General features: G+C 36.0%; 1 protein-coding gene across 1 annotated transcript in view; it reads right to left on the bottom strand.

Annotated features, from left to right (window-relative positions):
• Window positions 1-22,281, bottom strand: part of NOX4 (NADPH oxidase 4) — a 169,721-nt gene that overhangs the window by 15,659 nt on the left and 131,781 nt on the right. The window contains exons 14-15 of the mRNA XM_080640037.1: window positions 8,249-8,368; window positions 6,286-6,394 (exon numbers count right to left, since the gene is read on the bottom strand). Of these exons, the coding sequence (XP_080496163.1) occupies window positions 6,286-6,394; window positions 8,249-8,368 (229 nt within the window). The remainder of the gene's footprint in view (window positions 1-6,285; window positions 6,395-8,248; window positions 8,369-22,281) is intronic.

Here is a 22,281-nt window from a genome sequence, read left to right as displayed (position 1 = left end):
CCACCCCTTGTGTGGTGTGAAAGTAAAACAAACTTATATATTGGGACTCAAAAGATGTTTTAGAAATGCAAAAGAAGTCATTTTGCTGATAGGGAATGGTTAAGTAGGGCTTCATCACCCCTCTGGTACCCTTTACAATCTTAAGGGCATACAGGAAATAACTGAGAGACTTCTATTGCCATGACTACCTGGCCCACAGCTTTCTAGCAAGTTACCCAACTTTTCTAGGCTTCAGCGTCGTCATCAGGACAATAATATGGTTGAAATTCATTATTTCACAGGTGGCAACACTGAATGATAAAATCCTAATAAAAACATATTTTACCTTAAAAGTGATGAGATGCTTATCAGCACCCATAATACTTTTTTTCTTTGCATTTATTTATTTATTTATAAATATATTTTTATTGATTTAAGAGAGGAAGGGAGAGGGAGAGAGAGATAGAAACATCAATGATGATAGAGAATCATTGATCGGCTGCCTCCTATTTGACAAAGGAGGCAAGAACATACAATGGAGTCAAGACAGTCTCTTCAATAAATGGTGTTGGGAAAATTGGACATATACATGCAAAAAAATGAAACTAGAGCACCATAATACTTTTAAAATATAATCACTAGTAATATCCCATCCAATAGATGACTCAAATTATATCCAAATGCTAAATTCATTTTAAGGCCCTTTCTGAATTGAGTCAGGATTCATGGATTTTAACTGAGAAGAAACTGAGGGTTTTCCAAGTCCAGTAATTGTAGCATCTCACAAAATATATGTTTTGTGCTGATTCTTATCTTAAATGCCTACCAGGATGCTGCTCAAAGACTCCTACCTCAAAAACTGGTGTTTGTTGCCCTCAGCCCCTAGAAAAACTATGAAGATTTGAATAATGTTTTTAATGATTTCAATGTCTCCATTTTAACTTCTCTCCCACAGAAGATAAGTAATAATACATACTAAAGCAACAATTTTCTTCAAGTCCAGAGAGCAGTAAAAATAACAAATACATGGATCAACACAATCCTGTAAATGACTTAGGATTATAATATCATGCACAAATATTATGCTTTTCATTTTTACTTCTCCTACCTGTCACTCTTCCTTATTTTCCTCACAAATAAAAAAAAAACAGCAGAATGTAACTCCTGAAAGGAATTTTATAGATCACTAATAGGAATGATAGCAATCATTTATTAAATAAATCCAATAGATTCTTTGAATAAGCTAAATCTCACATCAGACTTTAAGTGCTGTTATCCTCATTTATACATTGAAGGCATAAATAGGGTTTATAAAAGTTAAGTGATTTACCCAAGGTCTCAGAATCAGTATGAAGTAGAGCCAGTGTTCCATTTTATTATATCTTTTTTGTTGTTAATCCTCAACTGAGGATATTTTTCCCATTGATTTTTTTAAAGAGAGAGAATGGAAGGAAGAGGGAGAGAGAGAGAAAAAAAAAAAATCCATGGGACATTGACTGGTTGCCTCCTGCACATGCCCAACCAGGTGGCTGGGATTCAGCCTGCAACATACATATGTGCCCTTGACCAGAATGGAACCCAAGATCCTTCAGTTCCAAGGCTGACTCTGTAACCACTGAGCAAAACAGGCTAGGGTCACGGTTCCATTTTAAGTGGGACTCCAAATGCCTGATGTAGCCCTGATTTCTCTTTTTTTATTTCCCCAATGTGATGTATAGAAGTGAAGTGATTTGAAGCGAGGCATGTGGTTATTGGCAGAGTTGGTACCAGATCACCTGACATCTAGCCCTGCACTCATTTCTAAAATCACCAGGTTAGACAATCCAGTCAAGCAAGAGCCAACTAAGGTGCAGCTTTTGTAATCATTTCAGATAGTCTGATACTAAGACTGAGTGGCTAGGGCAGCTATATAGTTATGTTCTAGGCGTTCTAGAATAATGCAAAAGAACTCACAGTTGGAAGATTGAAAGACTATACATGTTCTTATTTTTAGGTTAAAATATCTAATTTAATTTTCAAGTTAAAAATACCCTTCCACTCCAGTCAGTGTTGCTCAGTGGTTGAGCACCGACCTATGAACCAGGAGGTCATGGTTCGATTCCTGGTCAGGGCATATGCTTGGGTTGTGGGCTTGATCCCCAGTATGGGGTGTGCAAGAGGTAGCCGATCAATGATTCTCTCTTTATTGATGTTGCTATCTCCCTGTCCCTCTCCTTTCCTCTCTGAAATCAATAAAAATGTATTTAAAAATACCCTTTCAAATAAGTGAGAATAAAAACTTTAAAAATTGATATTGCAATTATATTTAGTAATTAATGGCATAAGCAAAATACAGCACACCATCCAATATGTCTTAAAAGTATTTGGATTAAAAATTCAACTCAGAAAGTGTGGGCTAGAATAAAATATGAATTTTTTAGTTTTCAATTATAGTTGGCATTCAATATTACTTTATATTAGTTTCAGGTGGTTAGATACTAATTTAAAAATAATATATGCATCCCCATGTTCATGTCAGCATTATTTACAATAGCCAAGATATAGAAACAACCTAAGTGCCCATCACTAGAGAACTGGATAAAGAAAATGTGGTGTATATATAGGCAATGGAATATTACTCAGCCATAAAAAGAATGAAAGCTTACCATTTCTGACAACATATACAGATGTAGAGGATATTATGCTAAGTGAAATAAATCAGAGAAAGACAAATACCATTCAATTTCACTTATATGTAGAATCTAAAGAACAAAAATGAACAAACAAAACTAAACAGATGCATAGGTACAGAGAAGAAACTGATGGTTGCCAGAGGGAAGGGAGTTGGGTGGAAAAATTGAAGGGACTAAGAAGTACAAATTAGCCCTGACTGGTTTGGCTCAGTGGATAGAGCGTCGGCCTGCAGACTGAAGGGTCCCAGGTTTGATTACCATCAAGGGCATGTACCTTGGTTGCGGGCACATCCCCAGTAGGGAGTGTGCAGGAGGCAGCTGATCTATGCTTCTCTCTCATTGATGTTTCTAACTCTCTATCCCTCTCCCTTCCTCTCTGTAAAAAATCAATAAAATACATTAAAAAAAGAAAAAGAAGATTACAAATAAAAGAATAAGAAGAAGTACAAATTAGCCTGGCCAGTGCTGCTTAGTGGTTGAGCATTGATCCATGAACCAGGAGGTCATGGTTTGATTCCCAGTTAGGGCACATGCCTGGGTTGTGGGCTTGATTCCAAGTAGGGGATGTGCAAGAGGCAGCCAATCATTGATTTTCTCTCATTAATGTTTCTATCTTTCTTTCCCTCTTCCTTCTTCTCTGAAATCAAGAAAAACATTTTTTAAATGAATTAGAAATTGGTAATTACAAAATAGTCATGGGGTTGTAAAGTGCAGAATAGGGAATGTAGTCAATAATATTGTAATAACTACATATGGTGCCAGAAGACTGTATAGTCTCATTTGGTTTTCAAAAATACTTTTACCTACTCTCACTGAGACTGTATGTAAAGTCACTATGCATTATTGCTATTGCTCTCTCTCTCTCTCTCTCTCTCTCTCTCTCAGATGTGCACATACACACATGCATGAAATTACCAGTTGTAAACAGAAAATAAAAACCTTTTCTTTTTAACATCATCCAAATGTATGTTGTTTTATTATCTTCTGGGGGAGTTTTGCCAGTATAACTTAAAAATTTAAATTCATTCACAGCCTCCAACTCCAGAAAGTCCTGTCTCTGGCATCAACCTAGAAAAAATACTCACAAATTGGAAAGTGGTGAGTTTGCTCCTCTCGACAATTTTTCTCTCCTTAGCCTCAAAGATAGAACTCACTTTTTCTCTTGCTACCACCTCACTGGCCACTGGGACCAGTCTCCTTTGTTAGCCATTATACACCTTTCGCTTCTCTGGTAACTGCAGTATCCCAGGGCTTGCTATTTGCACACACATTCCCAAGATGATCAGCAGTGAGATCAGTCTCGTTCATAACCTTGCAATGGCTACTCATCTCTCCCTTCCCCACTCCTGACTCAGCAGGTCCCTGGTGTGTCCCAGAAATGTGTCCTTTTTTTAAAGTTGTGGTATAAACTTATCATTGTAACCATTTTTAAGTGTGCAGTTCAGTGGCATTAAATACATTCATATTGATGGGCAACCATCATTACTATCCATCTCCAGAACTTCTCTTCTCAAACTAAAACTCTGTATCCATTAACCAATAAATCCCCATTTGCCCTCCCTCTCATGACCTGGTGACCAGCATTCCAGGAAATTGACTACTCTAGGTACCTCATATAAGTAGAATCAGATAATATTTGTCCTTTTGTGTCTAGATTAATTAAATTAGCATAATGCTTTCAAGGTTCATACATATTGTAAAATGCCTCAGAATTCTATTCTTTTTCAGGCTGAATACTATTCCATTTTATGTATATGCAGAGTTTTCTTTATCCATTCATCCATCAATAGACATTTGGGTTGTTTCCATCTTTGGCTATTGTGAAAAATGCTACTATGACCATTGGTATACAAATATCTGTTCAAGTCACTGCTTTCAATTATTATGGGTATATTTCCAGAATGCATCTCTTTTTTTACATAAAATCCAAAGGCCTTATGTAATCTGTCCTTTTCCCAGAAAACACACACGACCTCTCTGATTGCTGTTCCTACTAATTTTCCGCTTGTTTACTCTGCTCTGCCCACAAAGCTCATTTTCATCTTGCTCCAGTCTAATACTATTGCATCAGAGTGCTTGCCTGTGAGGTTGGGTCCCTCTGCCCTAAAATTTTTCACCCAAGATATTTGCCTGTTCACTCACTTTACTTAGGTCTCTGCTCAAATACCAATGTTGGTGGGCATTTCCAAATATTCAATATACAATAATATGCACTCTATCATTTACTCTTTGTTGCTTTACCCCACTTTCTTTTTCTTCTTTGCCCTAATCAGAATCAGCCATCCCATTTCTTTATTGGTTTATTGTCTTTCTTCCCCACTTAGAATGTAAATCACATGAGATCAGAAACTTGTTTTTATTTTGATCTCTGATGTAGCTCCATGTCCCAGAACAGTTTCTACTTCATAGTAGGCAGTTAATAAGTATTTGATGAATGACAGAATGACTGATTGAATGCGTGAATATCTGCACAAAATGTCATGTATAGTATTCATCACCATGTTTTTTATAATAAAATTATAAATACCCATCCTGAGGGAATGGTTAGATAAATTAGACACATTCATACTATGAAATACTCTATAGCAGTAAAAAGAATGATGTAACTCTATATGTACTATTATTAAAAATGTCCAAGAGATAGTCATAAGTTTAAGAAAGCAATTTTCAGAGCATTACAATGTATGCTAGAATTTATAGAACACTCAGGACTTCTCTTTTGTTACATAGATTGGGTGGAGAAAGTAGTAAGGAAAGATTTTTTTTTTTCTTTTTTTTTTTTTTCTTTTTTTTTTCTTCTTTTTTTTTTCTTTTTTTTTTTCTTTTTTTTTTTTTTCCTCGTTGTTCCCATGCTTTCGGCACAGAGTCATCCACATGAAGAATAACCCTGTTTCCTAAGCTGGGGTTTAGTTTTAGCTCACCACTGGAATGCACCAAGTAAGGAAAGATTTTGCTTTATCTGAATTATTTGGAAAAATTGCACCAAAGATGCAAAAAAAAAAAGAAAGTATATTACTTGAAAAAATAATGATAGATATATTAATAGATAAATAAAAGGTAAAATGTAGGAGAGATGAAGAATGCCTGCTTTCATACTTATAAGAACTAAAACTTAGAATTTGGGATTTTAGAAATTCTGCATAATGTGCCAAAAGTCTGGTCCATTTAGAATAGTGAAGGTGAAGATAAAAGTTAAGAGCTATTAGAACATAAGATGGGAAATGTACTAGCAATGGCCTGCTGATGTTTCCCTCTATTTGCCTTCCCTCACCACCCCATATGCATGCATTTGCATACATCACACACATATATATGCCCACATTAATAGTGCATGCATGCATTTCTATGTTAAAATATTTCATGTTAGAACTTATCAATCATCATTTCTAGGTTAAAACATATCATAGATACATACACATAATCATAGATATCAGTATCTAAAATTATGTATACCAAATAAAAAATGTTATCTGTGTTGTTTTTTTAATTTAAAGGATTTTTCCTTCTTACTACTTACTTGCATATTTATTTTAATTTTTTCTGTAGCAATCATTTAGTACGTTAGCAATTTGAAACATAATAACTATGTTTTTAAATGTAAACACTGCAAAATTGGAAACAAACCTAATTTTACCTTATTATGCAACAGACAGAGTAAGTCTGCAAACCAACGGAAGGACTGGATGTCTCTGCACACCCAAATAAAATACAGTCTTCTAAGCTTGTAAGGTTTCCAGTCATCCCTTTAAGATAAAATAACACGATAATGATTAGGATGGCAAAAAGTTAAGAATCCCTGCATCTTTAAAATTTTTATTTTCACTAGTAACTAACCAACAGAAAAACAGCCATTTACATTCAAGCATCAGACATAGCACTTACTGTAACTCTCAAAGGAATATAAAATGAATATTCTGAGTCAGACAGGATATGCTCCATAAATTCAGTGTCCATACTTGTGAATATTATATGCATATCACCCATTTCCAGTTGAAGGTAATAAACTAAACTCCTGGATCAGAATACTCTTAGCCCTATATCTCAGGGGAAAAAAAGTTCTCTGTTTTCAGTGAATTCTATCAAAGGGCAGGGCTCCAGTCTAGTCCTCATCATTCTTGCCCTGGCTTCCAGGCAACGGGAGCCAACACCATTCCAGAAATCGGTTGTTTATCCCCTTCTTAATATCATTAAAGGAGGAGATTTCATAACTACCTACTATGTAATGCATTCCAGTAACTCATGATTCCAAGTCTGGATTTCTATTTATAATTAGGAAGTAGGCTTGAGGTTAAGAAAATATTCTTTTCTTTTCTTAACTTTAGGTGTCCAAGTAACTTGCAATATGTTTTCAGAAACAAATGATTTCTGGCATGCAATATGGTTATTTTTCTAAGAACTTCCAAAAAGGCCCAAATTTATATCAAGAATTTAAAATTGAAATAAAACATCATTCGAACACATCCTTTCAACTTACTGGTTCTTTTTTGGTACTCCATAAAACAGATTTTTAATGCAAATTATGTCTTGTAAGTGAATGTATGTAATAGATTTGAGAATAATTTCCTACTGTCATTTTGTTTGTGTTTTCATGAGAATTAATATTAATCAATTAATTTTTTCTTATAATCCTAGGACAAAAATAACTGTAAAAGTCTTTCCTGGTTAAGCAGTCTTACCTCTGAAATTTTCTAGTCTTCTGTCTACTTTATTTGTTTATTTAATTTTGTTAATCTTCACCCAAGTATATTTTTTCCATTGATTTTTTTTTAGAGAGAGTGGAAGGGAGGGGGAGAAACAGAGAGAAACATGGACTTGAGAGAGACATATCAATTGGTTGCTTCCCTCACATGCCCCAACTGGGGCCAGGGATCAAGCCTGCAATCGAGGTATGAGTCCTTGACTGGAATCAAACCCAGGACCCTTCAGTCCTTGAGCCGATGCTCTATCCATTGAGCCAAACTGGCTAGGGTTCTTCTGTTTGTTTTAAATTTACAGAGTAATAGACCAAGGAATGATGGGCTCTTTCTGTCATCTCAGAAAAGCTCTCCCTGACCATATATACGATAGCTTTGGCCCTTATTTCTATATCTCACGAATATCTCTTCTCATCATAGTTCTAATATTTTCTTAAGTAATGTTATTTATGAATTTCTCACTGTTTTATTTTTATCTCCCCCATTTGAACTAAGCCTTTTAAGGGAAGGGGCTCAGTTTCATTCATTGATATATTACCTGTACCTACCTATAAGATAGATTGGCACATAGGTGCTCAAAAATATTTGTTGACAGATGGGTATGTAGTGCACTTAACACTGATGAGACAGTAGAGAAATGAAGGCTGGTGGAGTAATTTTAATAAAGATAAAGACAGAGGAGTGCAGAGCTGTAGTACTGACATATTTCACAAGACATCATGCTGAAAGCCAATGACCACATACTGAGAATCACTAAATTATTCCCTTCATCAATCAGTAAATGAAGTTCCTTCAATAGCAAGTACAAGGATTCTGTAAGTAGTTACTTGATACTAAAAGAGAGATATCTAAAATATCGACAGTTCTTTATTTGGATGAATAAAATAGATCAAAATGACATACAGCAAGGTGTTGAGTATTGACGCAAATGGAGTTACTCCAATGCCTCCGGCCACGCAGAGGCTAACCTCATAGTTCAATGATTCTTCAAATGGACTTCCAAACGGACCATCAATATATAGCCTATGGAGAGGAAGAAAAAGGTGGAAAAGGTGAAAATAAGTTAAATTAATTTTCTATTATACGTAGTAAACATGCTAAATCCAGTTACTAGGCTTTGTGATGGTTCAAGTCTTACTTTATTGTTTCTCATAGTGACAAGCCTAAAAACAAGAAATGTTGTTTATGAACTGTTGATATTAAAACAGTACATCTGTTTCTAAGCATGCCTCTTTTGAGGGAAATATTAATTAATCATATAAGAAAATATATATTGGACCATGATAGATAGCTAACAAGTTAAAGCTCTGATACTATTATATTACTATATTTGACTAAATTAAAATACCAACTGCTTTATGGTGTCTATATTCAAAAAATAATGTTCTCTTTAATGGCAAAGTCAGTAGCAGAAGTAGTTACCAAAAACATTTACTATTTGAACAGAAAAGTACTAGGAAGAAAGAAAAGAAACGAATCCAGTTCCTCCTGTTGCCCCAGTTAGGTTGTATTAGTATAGAAACACATGAAGAACAGTCTCAAAGGAATCTTGAATTACTCTACTTGTCATTAAATATTTAATTGTGTGTGTGAGAGAGAGTGAATCTTTCTTAACTGTAAAAATACTTTCCAATAGTTTTTTTTTTTAATATTTTGTATTGATTTTTTACAGAGAGGAAGGGAGAGGGATAGAGACTTAGAAACATCAATGAGAGAGAAACATCGATCAGCCACCTCCAATTGTTAACTCAATATTCATCCTCCCAGTCTTTCCTAGTAACAAAAAATTCATTTCATTCAGGGAAGCAAAGTACCCAGACAAAAGCACTACATTTCCCAGGCTCCCTTATCTATTTTGGTTGTGTGACTACGTTCTGGTTAACGTGGTGTAAATGTAAGTGAAATTAGAAAAACTGGAAGGCTCTTTGGAAGAAGCTCTCAGTTGAAAGTTGCATCTCTCTCTCTCTCTCCTTTTTGTTTGTTAATCTTCACCCAAGAATATTTTTCCCATTGATTTTTTAGAAGGGAGGGGTAGAGACAGAGAGAATAATTAATGGGATCGAGCCTGCAACGGAGTTACATGCCCTTAACCAGAATCAAACCCGAGACCCCCGGAGTCCATGGGGTCCAAACTTGCTGGGGTGAAAGTTACATCTCTTTATCACTCCCCCTTTCTTTCCTTTTTCCTGATGTCTAAAATGTTGACTTGATGGTCTAAATATTTATCTTTTATGACTACAGAATTATCAAATCCTCTATGGCTACCTAGTTCCAGATACCTTTATGTTAAAGAAAAATAAACACGTATATAGGGCACTGCCATTTTAAAGCTTTTTTTTCTTATTGTAAAAAATAACTTTGCTAAAAAATAATAAGAGTCTTAAAAAGTACATATATGTTGTCAGTCTTATGATATACATGTCTCTCATTGCTAGGAGTGATTGCAAGAGATCACTTAAGATTAGGCATCTATGGGCTTACCAGTGAAGTGTTTAGTAAATGTTTACTAAATGAATTAATGAATGGATAGTCTTGTGACCTCTGAAGTCTATGACATGTAGTCCATGTTATATACTACTAGTCATTGCCACGATCTGATTTCCTTTCCTTCTGGGTACTCAGTAGACTATACTTCCTGGGCTTTTTGTAGTTATATTGAATCTTATGTTTAATTCTGACCACTGGGCTGTAAGTGGAAGCAATATCTGTTATTCCTGAAATGAGGCAAGGAAAACTCTGTCCCTCTCATGGGAACTAATGAGTTGACCAGAAGACAAAGCCAACTAAATGCTTGAAGGAAGCTGTCCTAGAAGGTGACTTGACTCTCAGGAGACACTTTATGAGCAAGAAATAAATGTGTTTCACCACATTTTCAGGGATTTTTCAAGGTTAACTAGTTACTGCAGCAGAATGTAGACCCTCTTGACTACTACTAGTACATGTTCAGTGCATACTTAAGTCCTGCAAACATGCAAGAGTAGTGCTTTAAAAAAATACTCCATTTAAAAAACTACTTATTGTACCTCAAGAAAAAATTACTCAAAGTTTAAATGCTTAAAGTAGTGTTCCCAACATAGCAAAAATTCACAAAATACTGATAGACCATATACTCACAATATGCTTAATTCTTATTATATCTGTTTCTCACTTTAAAGCTTATTTACTCAACAAACAAACATATATTTAAAAGTTAACGATACAACATATTAAATTCTTAATAGAAATCTCAACATAGAAGTAGCTCAAAAGCAACATATGTGAATTGATTCTACCACTTTTTCCACCATGTGAGCAAATTTAAAACATAAAACATTAAGCAACAAAATTGGGATTAAAACTAAGTACTTCTAATTGCAAAAATAAGATTATTGTAAATCTCTACAACTATTTTGAATCCACTAGACTTAGTGCAATCTTCTCTTAATTAAGCATTCATTACTTCATTCAACAAATGTTTTTTTTGTGTGTGTTTTTTTTTCCACTTGCAATGTACCTGATACTGTTCAAAGTGTCTGGGATACAGAAGTGAAAAAGGTAGAACAAGCCCCTGACCTTATGGATCTTTGACTCTAGTGGGAAAGGGGCTGATATAATGCTACACAGTGATATATGCTTTTTAACACAGGTAAAACAATAATTATTGAAGCTAGGTCATTCCTTGCATAAAGTTCATTATACTATTCTGTTTACTTTTGTATAGACTTTACATTTTGCATAAGCGTTTAAAGGGATACTCAGAGAAAATCTATCTGTGCATGTGCCATTTGAACAGAGACCTAAGTGAAGTTAAGGAGCTAGATATAAAAGCACCTGGAGAAGAATCTTTCCAGCAAGATAAAAAAGCATCTGGGAAAAGTAAAAGGAATTGCAAATAAACAAAGCATTCTTGGCTTAAGTATATATGTACATGAGCTAAGCCCTTCTTAGGAACTTTCAACTCAGTTTGTCTGTTCAGGCTACTGATAATTATGTTTATGAATTTCCTTTGTCAGGACTGATGCTCTGTTTGGGCCATTCCATGCCATTCCTGCTCTTTAACTAATATTTTAGCACTTAACCAATAAAAGGCACTCTTCAAATACTGGAGATTTTAGCAGTGAACAAGAGACAAAAATCCCTCTCATTGTAGAGGGCTACTCTTTGATGTGATTATCTAACACAGTGGTTGGCAAACTCATTAGTCAACAGAGCGCGCGAGCCGCATGTGGCTCATGAGCCGCAATTTGCCGACCACTGGTCTAACACATCCTCCATTGGCAAATACTTATCAAGTATCTTCTATATGCAAAATTCTGGACCTAGGAAGTGCAACTCCTGTCCTCAGCAATCTTGGTGCTGTCCATTTCTCTATGCATGCCTGCTTTCAAAAAATCTGACACAGGACATTGTATTTGACCAGCAAAGGATTAAGAGATATTTCTTATTTGTCTGTTTTCCAGCCCACATGCCCGCATACACATCCTCCTGATACCCCCCCCCCCAACAAAAAACAACAACAAAACAGCTACTCTTTGGTGTTTCAGAATAACTTTGGACAAGAGGACAAAAACTCAGAGTGTTCTAGTCACTTACGAAGGCTAGGATCATCAGTATGTTAATTGCCCTGTCTAAATCTCATTTCCTACATCTCTAAAAGGAGCAATTAGATAACACAAAAAAGCCTGCTAATAAGTGTAGAGAGCCACATGATCAGAATTTTTTGTTGTTAAAGCATTAATGAGCACTGTTATGCCATCTGAAAAGTCCAACATAAATACAAGAAATGGACTAAGTTCAGTATGAGATGAGAAATGTAAATGGGGATGTGCATTAAAGAACCTTAGAGCCCTAACCGGTTTGGCTCAGTGGATAGAGCGTCGGCCTGCGGACTGAAGGGTCCCAGGTTCGATTCCGGTCAAGGGCATGTACCTGGGTTGCGGGCACATCCCCAGTAGGGGGCGTGCAGGAGGCAGCTGATCAATGTCTCTCTCTCATCGATGTTTCTAGCTCTCTGTCCCTCTCTCTTCCTCTCTGTAAAAAATCAATAAAATATATATATATTAAAAAAAAAAAAAAGAACCTTAGAGAATTAGCTGTTTTTTCCACTGGAAATGTTTTTGCACAAGATTAAATAAAATTTTGATTTTTTGAGAGGAGGGATGAAAATGAAGCTACTAATAATTGGTTACTTGGGAACACCTGGGTTTTTGAGGGAGGCAGAAAGAGGAACTACTTAAATCATTTTTTACATATTTAAACTGATTAATGTGCAAAATCCATTGCCTTTAATTTATGAGCAGTGTTTTTTCTCTCTACCTTTCTACCTTGTCTTTAAAAGAATGCTGTGTTACTACTATCATTATTGTTACAGAGAACCGGAATAAATCAAGCAATGCTCGGAGAGTTTGGAGTCACACTTTATTCACCAGTGGGCTTAGAGAAAATGAATTCAAATTCTAAGCAAGGCTACAAGCAGAACTTCCCTTTTTATTAAAGAGTTGGCCCTATGTGCGCTTAGTGGTTATCTCGCTGCTGGCCTTGAAAACAACACAGTTCTATCCAATTAAAAAATGCACCTGGCATGGCATTGAAATTATGGGCATATCTAGTCTCTGGCCTATAAGGTCAGACAGCCAAGTTTATCTTCCTCATTATTCAAGCAGGCTAAAGCAGGCTAGAAAGCAAAGTTATTTTTTTAGAATAAGAGGCCGTCTTAAAAAAAAAAAAAAAAAAACAGCAGAGAATTCCAAACAGTAGTTTTACAAAATAGGGGTTAGCCTTCTCATTATATCTGTGACAAGATTTCAGAAAGTAAAGGCAACTATTCAAATCTTGCAGCAACACAGTGGAGGGGAGATCAACCTGATGCATTTTTAAAGTTTAGTTGATGACTAGTGAAAGTTTCTTTATGAAGATTGTGAATCTAAAAGCATTCTAAGAAAAGGAGGAATCCTCTCCCCTGGCCCATTCAGAAACACATGAACATTTTTTGAAATATTGAAAGTAGAATCCCTTGAAGGTAGAATCCATTAAATGTTAATGAATTGAATTGTTTTAATGAGTAACATTGATAAAGCTGATACACCAGTAATATAAAATCTTTTCTCAGTGGAGAAATCTATGAGCTACAAACTAATTCAACTACAAGAGGTCCTCGGGTTACATCAGAGATCTGTTCCTACAGAGCACGACGTAACGCAATTTTCACCATAAGTTGGAACCCACCTACATCACTCACATGGAGCACATACACAGCAGTAATGAAGTGAAACAGTAAAAAAAATTTAAAAGAAAGGTAACAATTCCTGACCTTTACTTGTGGTAAATAAATAATAAAAAACATAAAGCACGTATGAACATATGTCGAAATGACGGAACTTTATTTTTTTTATATAAATAAATGGGAGATGGCGACATAACCACGAAATGACATATGTCGAGTCCGACGTAACCCAAGGACTGCCTGTATATTAAAAATACAGCCAACACTTCTTGCAATCTTATTTCCCAACACTTCCTATCACATCCCCCAAAACACACTGATATAATAAATTAAAATTGAACTTGTTAGATAATCCGAGGAGAGAGCTGGTCAGAAGTCATAAAAGTATTTTAAGAAAAACATTTTAATTAAAAATAATAGATATTGGAAAGTTTGGCCTTTCGAAGCTGTGGACACACTGGCTTTGGAACAGTATCACTGAGACAAGCACTGCTAAGGGTCAGAAACATAAATTACAAGCACAGGATGAACTAGGAAAATTAAGAGTGATGGGAGAGATTTACAAAGGTCCTTCTTGTCCTAGTCATGCTGGCAATAACCTTTCAGTAATTTGGAGATTCCAAAATGGAGGCAGAGTAAGTGGAACTAACTGATACACTTCCAGGGCCAAACTGGAATTACAACTAAAATACAGAAAAACCATCCTGAATAATCAACTGAAGACTAGCTGGAGAGAACCCTGATGACCAGGGATGGAAAGTGGAGAGCACAGAGAGACTGGTCGGAAGGGCGGAGGCACAAAAGGGCTGGACAGGCTCCCAAAGATAGCAACTGAAGTTCCAGAGAGATATTTCAGCTGAGGGGGGTTCCCACTGAGAACTCTGGGGTCTAAACCCCAAGCCTGGCTCCCAAAACCAGAGCATCATAACTGAGAAAGGTGCCCATATAACATCTGGCTGTGAAAAGCAGCAGGGTTGCTATTTGCTAGGGAGAACAGCTGGAAATGCAGGCACCCTCTTAAAGGGCCAACACACAAAATCCTGTGTGCAGCCACTCATCTTGGGTTCTGGCAGAGGGATGGTAGAGTCGATTGGAGCTGTGTGAGCAGAAGCCAGGGGCTGAACTTGAAAGCCAGACACCCTGGTTTCCTTTGCTGAGTCATTCCCTCATCTACAGAGGATATCTTTGTCTGGCAGAATTTATCATCCAGGCAGCTTTTTGCCTGGTAAAAAGCAATTACCCTACCCACTTGGGAAACCGCTTCTTGCCCCACCCTGTGAAGTTTCTGAAGCCCAAAAAGAGAATGAAAATAACAATCAGCCTGTAGACAGAAGAAATTACCCACCCCCTTCCCTATTGAAACCCCCCCCCCCCCCCCCCCCGCCCAACTGTGGGCAATAGCCTGAGGCTACTCAAGACAACAAATCAGTCAACAGGCAGAGGTGGGTCTCAGGAAGCTTTGAGAGTTTACCTGATCTAATTGTGAGCCCGGGGCTAGGAAAAGAAGACCTTAGTGCACATTTTGGTCCTTTCCAAAGGTACCCAGGCCAAGCAGAGAGAGCCACAAGCTGTGGGTTGCTGATAGCTCCAAGCAGGGTACTCAGGGCCAGACACAAACAGCATTTGAAATTGTACTGCATTAGAGATTGAGAGTCCTAGCAGATCTACCTAATCCATAGACACATAAACCCAAACAGGCAGCCAAAAGGGGGAGACAAAAAACATAAGCCCCAAATGCAAGAACGAGAGAATTCTCCAGAGAAGAGCTAAATGAAATGAAGGTAAAAAATTTATCAGATGTAGAGTTCAGAATAATTATGGTAAGGATGCTCAACAGCATCAGAAAAGATATAGTAACTATGAAAAAGACCAGTTGGAAATAAAGAATGACATAGCACTAATAAGAAACACATTGGAAGGAATACATAGCAGATTAGGGGAAGCCAAGGATTGGATCAGTGAATTAGAAGGCAGGTTAGAAAAGAATCATTCAATCAGAGAACCAAAAAGAAAAAGAAAAAAAGCAATTAAAAAACAGGAAGACAGCTTAAGGAAGCTATAGGACAACATGAAAAGCAATAATACTTGCATCAAAAAGGTCCAGAAGGGAAAGAAAGTGAGCAAGGGATAGAGAACTTTTTGAAGAAATAATGGCAGAAAACTTTCCTAACCTGATGAAGAAAAACATCATAGAAGTTCAGGAGGCACTGAGAGTCCCAAGCAAAAAGAACCCAAATAGGCCCATGCCCAGACACATCTTAATTAAAATACCAAAAATTAAAGACAAAGAGAGAATCTTAAAGGCTGCAAGACAAAAGCAATTTGGTACCTACAAAGGAGCTCCCATAAGGATGTCAGCTGATTTTTCATCAGAAACTCTACAGATCAGAAGAGAATGGCATGAATTATTCAAGGTAATGAAAAGCAAGGATCTGAAACCAAGATTACTATATCCAGCAAGGCTATCATTCAAAATAGATGGTGAAATAAAAAGCTTCCCAGACAAAAAAAAAAAAAAAAAGCTAAAGAAGTTTGTCACCACCAAACTATCACTGTGAGAAATGTTAAAGAAACAACAAGAAAAGCACAGAGTTAGTAGAAGGGAGGAAATAATAAAGATCTTAGTAGAAATAAACAACATAGAGACTAAAAAGAAACAACACAAAAGATCAATGAAACCAAGAGCTGGTTCTTTGAAAAGATAAACAAGATGGATAAACCTTTAAGAAAAAGAGACTCCTCAACAAAAAGAAAGGAACCAAAGAAAATCAGAAACAAAAGCTGTGAAGTAACAACTGACACCACAGAAATACAAAGGATTGTAAGAAAATACTATTAGCAACTATATGCCAACAAGCTGGACAATGTGGATGGAATGGACAAATTCCTAAAAAAATACAATCTCCCAAAACTGATTCAGAAAGAATCAGAAAACCTAAATAAGCCAGTAACAACTGAGAAAATAGAAGCAGTAATCAAAAAATTCCAGCTAACAAAAGCCCTGATCCGGACGTCTTCACAGGGGAGTTTTATCAAACATTCAAAGAAGAGCCAATAACAATTTCCTCAAAAAATCCAAGAGGAAGGAACACTTCCAAACTCTTTTTATGAGGCTAGCATTATCCTAATTCCCAAATCAGATAGAGACACTACGAAGAAAGAGAATTACAGGCCAATATCCCTGATGAAAATAGATGCTAAAATCCTCAACGAAATATAACAAATCAGATCCAGCAATATATTGAAAAGATCATTCATGACCAAATGTGATTTATTCCAGGGATGCAAGGATGGTACAATATTTACAAATCAATAAACATGAAGCATCACATAAACAAATTGAAAGACAAAAATCACATAATCATATCAATAGACACAGAAAAAGCATTTGATGAATCCAATACCCATTTTTGTTAAAAACTCTTAGCAAAGTGGAAGCAGAGGGATCATACCTCAACATAATAAAGGCCATGTGTGACAAACCTACAGCTAACATGAAACTCAATGGGCAAAAACTAAAATCAATTTCTCTAAGAATGAAAACAAGACAGGGATGCCTGCTTTCACCACTCTTATTCAACAAAGTACTAGAAGTGCTAGCCACAGAGATCAGACAAGAAGAAAACATAAAAGGCATCCAAATTAGAAAGGAGGAAGTAAAACTCTTTGTTATTTGTAGATGACATGATGCTGTACCTAGAAAACCCTAAAGACTCCACCAACAAATTACTAGATTTAATAAATGAATTCGACAATATAGCAGGATACAAAATTAACACCTAGAATTCAATGGCATTTTTTTAAACTGTAGAATTTAGTTCAATTATGTTGAATTACTTACCAAAATATTATACTATATGTCTCACTTTTTCATGTTTCTTACCTTCCCATTTCTTGTCTTGACTACTTTTACATTGCGTTAGTCTCTGCTTTTAGTTTTCTATAAGTAAATTATGATGTTTCCCATGGTGAATTTATTTTTATTATGTTGTTTGAGATTTACTGGTAACCCTGAATTTGAGTTATTATTTCTTCAAACAGTACATCGCTTACACGTACTTTCTCTTTCCCTTCCTTTTAGACCTCTAATGTAAAGAAATATGGGAACTTCTCACTCCTTCCACTATCTCTCTCAACCTTTCGTTCATATTTACCATATCTTAATCTCTTTGTGCTGCATCCTGGATAATTATTTCAGTTCTTTTGGAAAATTCATTCATTCTCACTATGGCTATGTTAATCTGCTAAGTTTGTGCTATTGTATCTTTTATTTCTAGAAGCTCTGTTGGCTCTTTTCAAAAGTGCCTTGAGAAATGTCCCATGTGTCTTAATCATTATTTCAATGCTATTTCTTTAGACATAGTAAGCACGTGTTTTATACTTTTTGAATATATGATTTCTACTAACATGTGCTCATGGTGTTTTGTTCCCTCATTTTAAAAAATGAGAGCTCATATTCCTTGGTGCCTTATGTATAGGAATCCTTTGAGAGTTAAAATGTGTCCCCTACAGGAGCATTTTCATTTTCCTCTTCTGGGCAACAGGAGAACACCATAAATCTGAAATCACTTTAAACTAAACTTTAGTCTCTGGGTTTATTGGGCTACATACATATTATGAATTCACTGTTCCAACTCAAGTGAGATGGAGCTTGTGGTTATTAAATATCAGGGGAGATTTTTATTTTCATTTTTCTCAGAGCCAGTGACAAAATGAGTCAATTATCCCAACTCTCCTGCAGAGCAGACTATTTAATCTCTACCTTATTTGGTGATGATGTCTCACTCAAGGAGTTTAGGCAATTGGCACGGGTCTCTGTTCTGCTCCCCAACTGTCCCAGAATCCAGGACTTAGCTCTGTCCTCCATACATCCCCCATTAAAATCAGCCTTATATTTGGGGGGATAAATTAGTTATGGTTTATAATTCCAAGCAATTGCCTTCATGTCCTACCTAACATTCAAAACATGCATTAACAATTATAAATGTGGGTTCAGTTTTGTTTGTTGGTTGCCAAAGGGGAGGGGAATGGGAGCTGGATGAAAAAGGTGAAGGTATTAAGAACTATTGGCAGTAAGAAAATATTCACCGGATGTAAAGTATAGCATAAAGAATATAGTCAACAATATTGTAATAACTATGTATGGTGCCAGGTGGGTACTCGACTTATTGGAAAGATCATTTTGTCAGTTGTATATATATTTAACCACTACACTGTACACCTGAAACTAGTATAGTATTGAATGTCTACTATAATTAAATAATAAAAATTAAATTATTAACGTGTGTGTTAGAGAAGACTTTTAGAGCTTATACAACAGCAAGAGTATTATTGAGCACGTAGTATATTATGTTTATTATTTACTTTTAAACACACATACTGTAGATAGATCTTCACCATTGGACTTAGTTCCTATAGAATATTAAAAGAAAAATTTTTTTGTTTTTTGATTTTGTTTTTTGTGCTGGCTAATGTAGGATTGATCTGCTACCACGAAACCTGAAACATATATTAATATGCACTATTTCAAATAAAATAAAAGCTACCCAACTCTTCAAACTGTTTCACTAGGTAGTTAGCTATAAACATGAATTATAAACTGACAACCGCTAGTGAATTTTTAAGTGTAACATGTAGCCAAATTTCACACCCCTCTCCAACATATATTTAAACACAGGTGTAACCCTGCCTGAAATAATATTATCTCTGAAAGCTGCTAGAGGGCATATATTCAGATAAACACTCTAAGATTAAATTTAGATCTATAGACTTTTGCACTATAACCAGTCTTTCCAACAAAACATGCTATTTTATAAATTGAGTTTAATTTGAATTGTTGTTTATTTAGATGGTAATGAATCCTTTTATTTTCTGTGATATGCCTTTAGGCTCAAATATTTTACTTTTCCCCCTCTCAAACCACTCATTCCATTCTTTTCCCAGCTCCCCTTCATATATTCAGAGAGAAAGGGAGAGGGAGATAGAAACATCAATGATGAGAGAATCATTGATCGGCTGCCTCCTGCACACCCACACTGGGGATCAAGCTAGCAACTTGGGCATGTGCCCTGACCAGAAATCGAACAGTGACCTCCTGGTTCATAGGCTGACGCTCAACCACTGAGCCACGCCGGCTGGGCACCCGCCTTTTTCTACATGGCAACTTCTCCTCCTGAAAACAAGTGCTTATATAGCAGGTCTTTATCTTAATTGCTGGCTAGTCTTAGCTTACACAAACTTTCAAACCCCAACTTTCTTTATGCTAGTATATTTTGTTTTGCCATTTCTTTTCCATTCGTTTAGAGAGCTCAACTTAATTAAGAAATAGACCATGGCCTCTATCATTATTACACATCTTCACAGACAAAATAAAAAAAGAAAAAGAGACAGAGAAGGTTGAGGAAGAGAAAAAGAAGTGGAATGGAACAAATAAACACTACAAAATAATGTAGAATGTAACTCAAGGCAAATAAACTCAGATTTTCAGTGCAAAGGAAAGGTGTGCTTTCAGGTTTTCCTTTGTAATCAAAGATAGGTTGCCCTATCTTGTTTGGCTCAGTGGATAGAGCATCAGCCTGTGGACTGAAGAGTCCCAGGTTCGATTCCTGTCAAGGGCACATGTCCGGGTTGCAGGCTTGATCCCCAGTAGGGGGTGTGCAGGAGGCAGCTGAACAATGATCCTCTCTCATCATTGATGTTTCTATCTCTCTCTCCCTCTCTCTTCCTCTCTGAAATCAATTATATATATATATAAAAAGATAGGTAACTATGAGGAGAGAGATTTCTTTTATTTACTCTCTTGTTTTCTGCTTAAGACGCTGAGTACTTCTCTCTTCCCTGGTGACAAATATCCCTGAAGGGAATGAAAAGCCTTTCATTAGGCTTTGACCAATATGATGGGGTATGTTCCTATAAAAGTGTGGTTCTTGGGCCAACACTATTAATTTTATCTGAGAACTTATTAGGAAGTCAGAATTGTAGGCCCTACCTCAGACTCACTGAATCCGAATCTGTGTTTTATTAAGATCTCAGGTTAGTCGTATGCACATTAGTCTGAGAAGCTGTGCTCTCAGGAATCTTTTCAGGTAACTCCACCAATTTAATAAGAAAATGGGATTTTTTGCTCTATTTTCTGTGAATATTATCTTCATTGAGACTTTATAAAAAGTGATGATTTAGTGATTTCAAATGCTGGGGGATAATATGTCTGCTACCTGAATATGAATCTTCTTCCAAATAAAAACTGCAAATAAAACCACACATAATCCATGCCTTCAGCATTAGTAGGACAAAGAATATCTAATCTAGAAAAATGATCAATAAATATCAACAGAAAAAAACAACAGTGGTTGAAATGGAAGACAAGCAAGAAATGTTCAAATTAAGACACTGTTTACTAATTAGATTAAGTAGATGTTTGTGTTGGGGATATAAGGAGTTTCTTTAAAGGGAGGTTGGCTCAGTTTGCATGGACCTTTTATGCCCTTTGCTCTTCTTTCTTCTGCCTGGAATAAGGACATGACGGTGAAGGGGCCATCTTGAGATAATTAAAGGGAAAGAAGAGACCCAAAGACATCTCAGATGTAGCATATTGACACTACCAATGCCATGCCACTTATCTCAGTACTTTTAGTTACATGAGAAAAATAAGCTCCCATCATTTTTACTAGGTTTCTGTTTTATGTAACTGAATGCTAATACATTTGATAAGCTTTTAACATAGTACCTAAACACAGTAAGCACTTAATAAATGTTCGATATTATTAATAATAAAGCTTTATAATTTACATCCACTTAATGCTGATGTAAATGCACATTTTTTTGGAAAAATTATTTGTCTTTATCTGATTAGCTTGGACTTTTAAAAACGTTCTAATTTAAAAAAAAATCAAAATCTTAGACTCTTACCTTCAAAACCTAAAATGAGATATAAGAAAAATAGAAACTCTTTATTGAATATTTAATTTAATCCAGGGCCTACACTAAATGTTCTATATACATTTTCACTTCTAATCCACATAAAATTTTCACAAAAAGGTTTAACCACCTTTTTACTGAAGTGGGAACTAAAACTCAAATATGTTAAGTAATTTGCTCAAAGCCACTTTCTATTAAGGGGAAAGACCATTATTAAATTTCTGTGCATCTAACTCGAAAGCTCATATCCATAAAAAAATCACATTGCAGTCAATTATACCTTATTTTGGTTAGAAATAACACACCTTGGAAAATAACAAAAAAATCTGAAAAGGGTACATTGTGTCAAGAACTCCTGGAAAACCCTGCTTTGCAGGCTGGAAGAGTTCAAGGTCATCCTTCACAACAAGTCTTTCTTCATCTCCGGGAAAGATGAATGTAATTAACTGTTCCCCCAGAGAGGGTGGCATTTCAGTCTTAAACCATTCCATTTCCAGAAGATAATCATATCAGTAAACACAACAAGAAGGAGGGGTGGAGTTCAAAAGTCTTAGAGTCTTCAAAATGTTTCTACCCTTCACTGGTCGTCCTCAAATGCTAGTATGCATCAGAATTTCCTGGAGGGCTTGTTCAAACACAGAGTGCTGGGCCCCAACCCCAGGTTTTCTGAGTCCATTAGTCTGAGAATGAGTATTTTTAAAAATATTCCGCGTGACACCGATGTTGTGGTATAGCTAGTAAGGAGGGCAGGGAGTGAGCTGGCTGAGGTGGTGACTTTAAATATGGTGATTAGGATAAGCCCTTCACTTTTTTTGAA

The sequence above is a fragment of the Plecotus auritus genome (genome assembly GCF_963455305.1).
Source record: "Plecotus auritus genome assembly, chromosome: 9".
In the NCBI taxonomy this organism is placed as follows: Eukaryota; Metazoa; Chordata; class Mammalia; order Chiroptera; family Vespertilionidae; genus Plecotus; species Plecotus auritus.
Note: the sequence above shows the minus strand (reverse complement) of the source record. Positions and strands in the feature narration are given on the sequence as shown.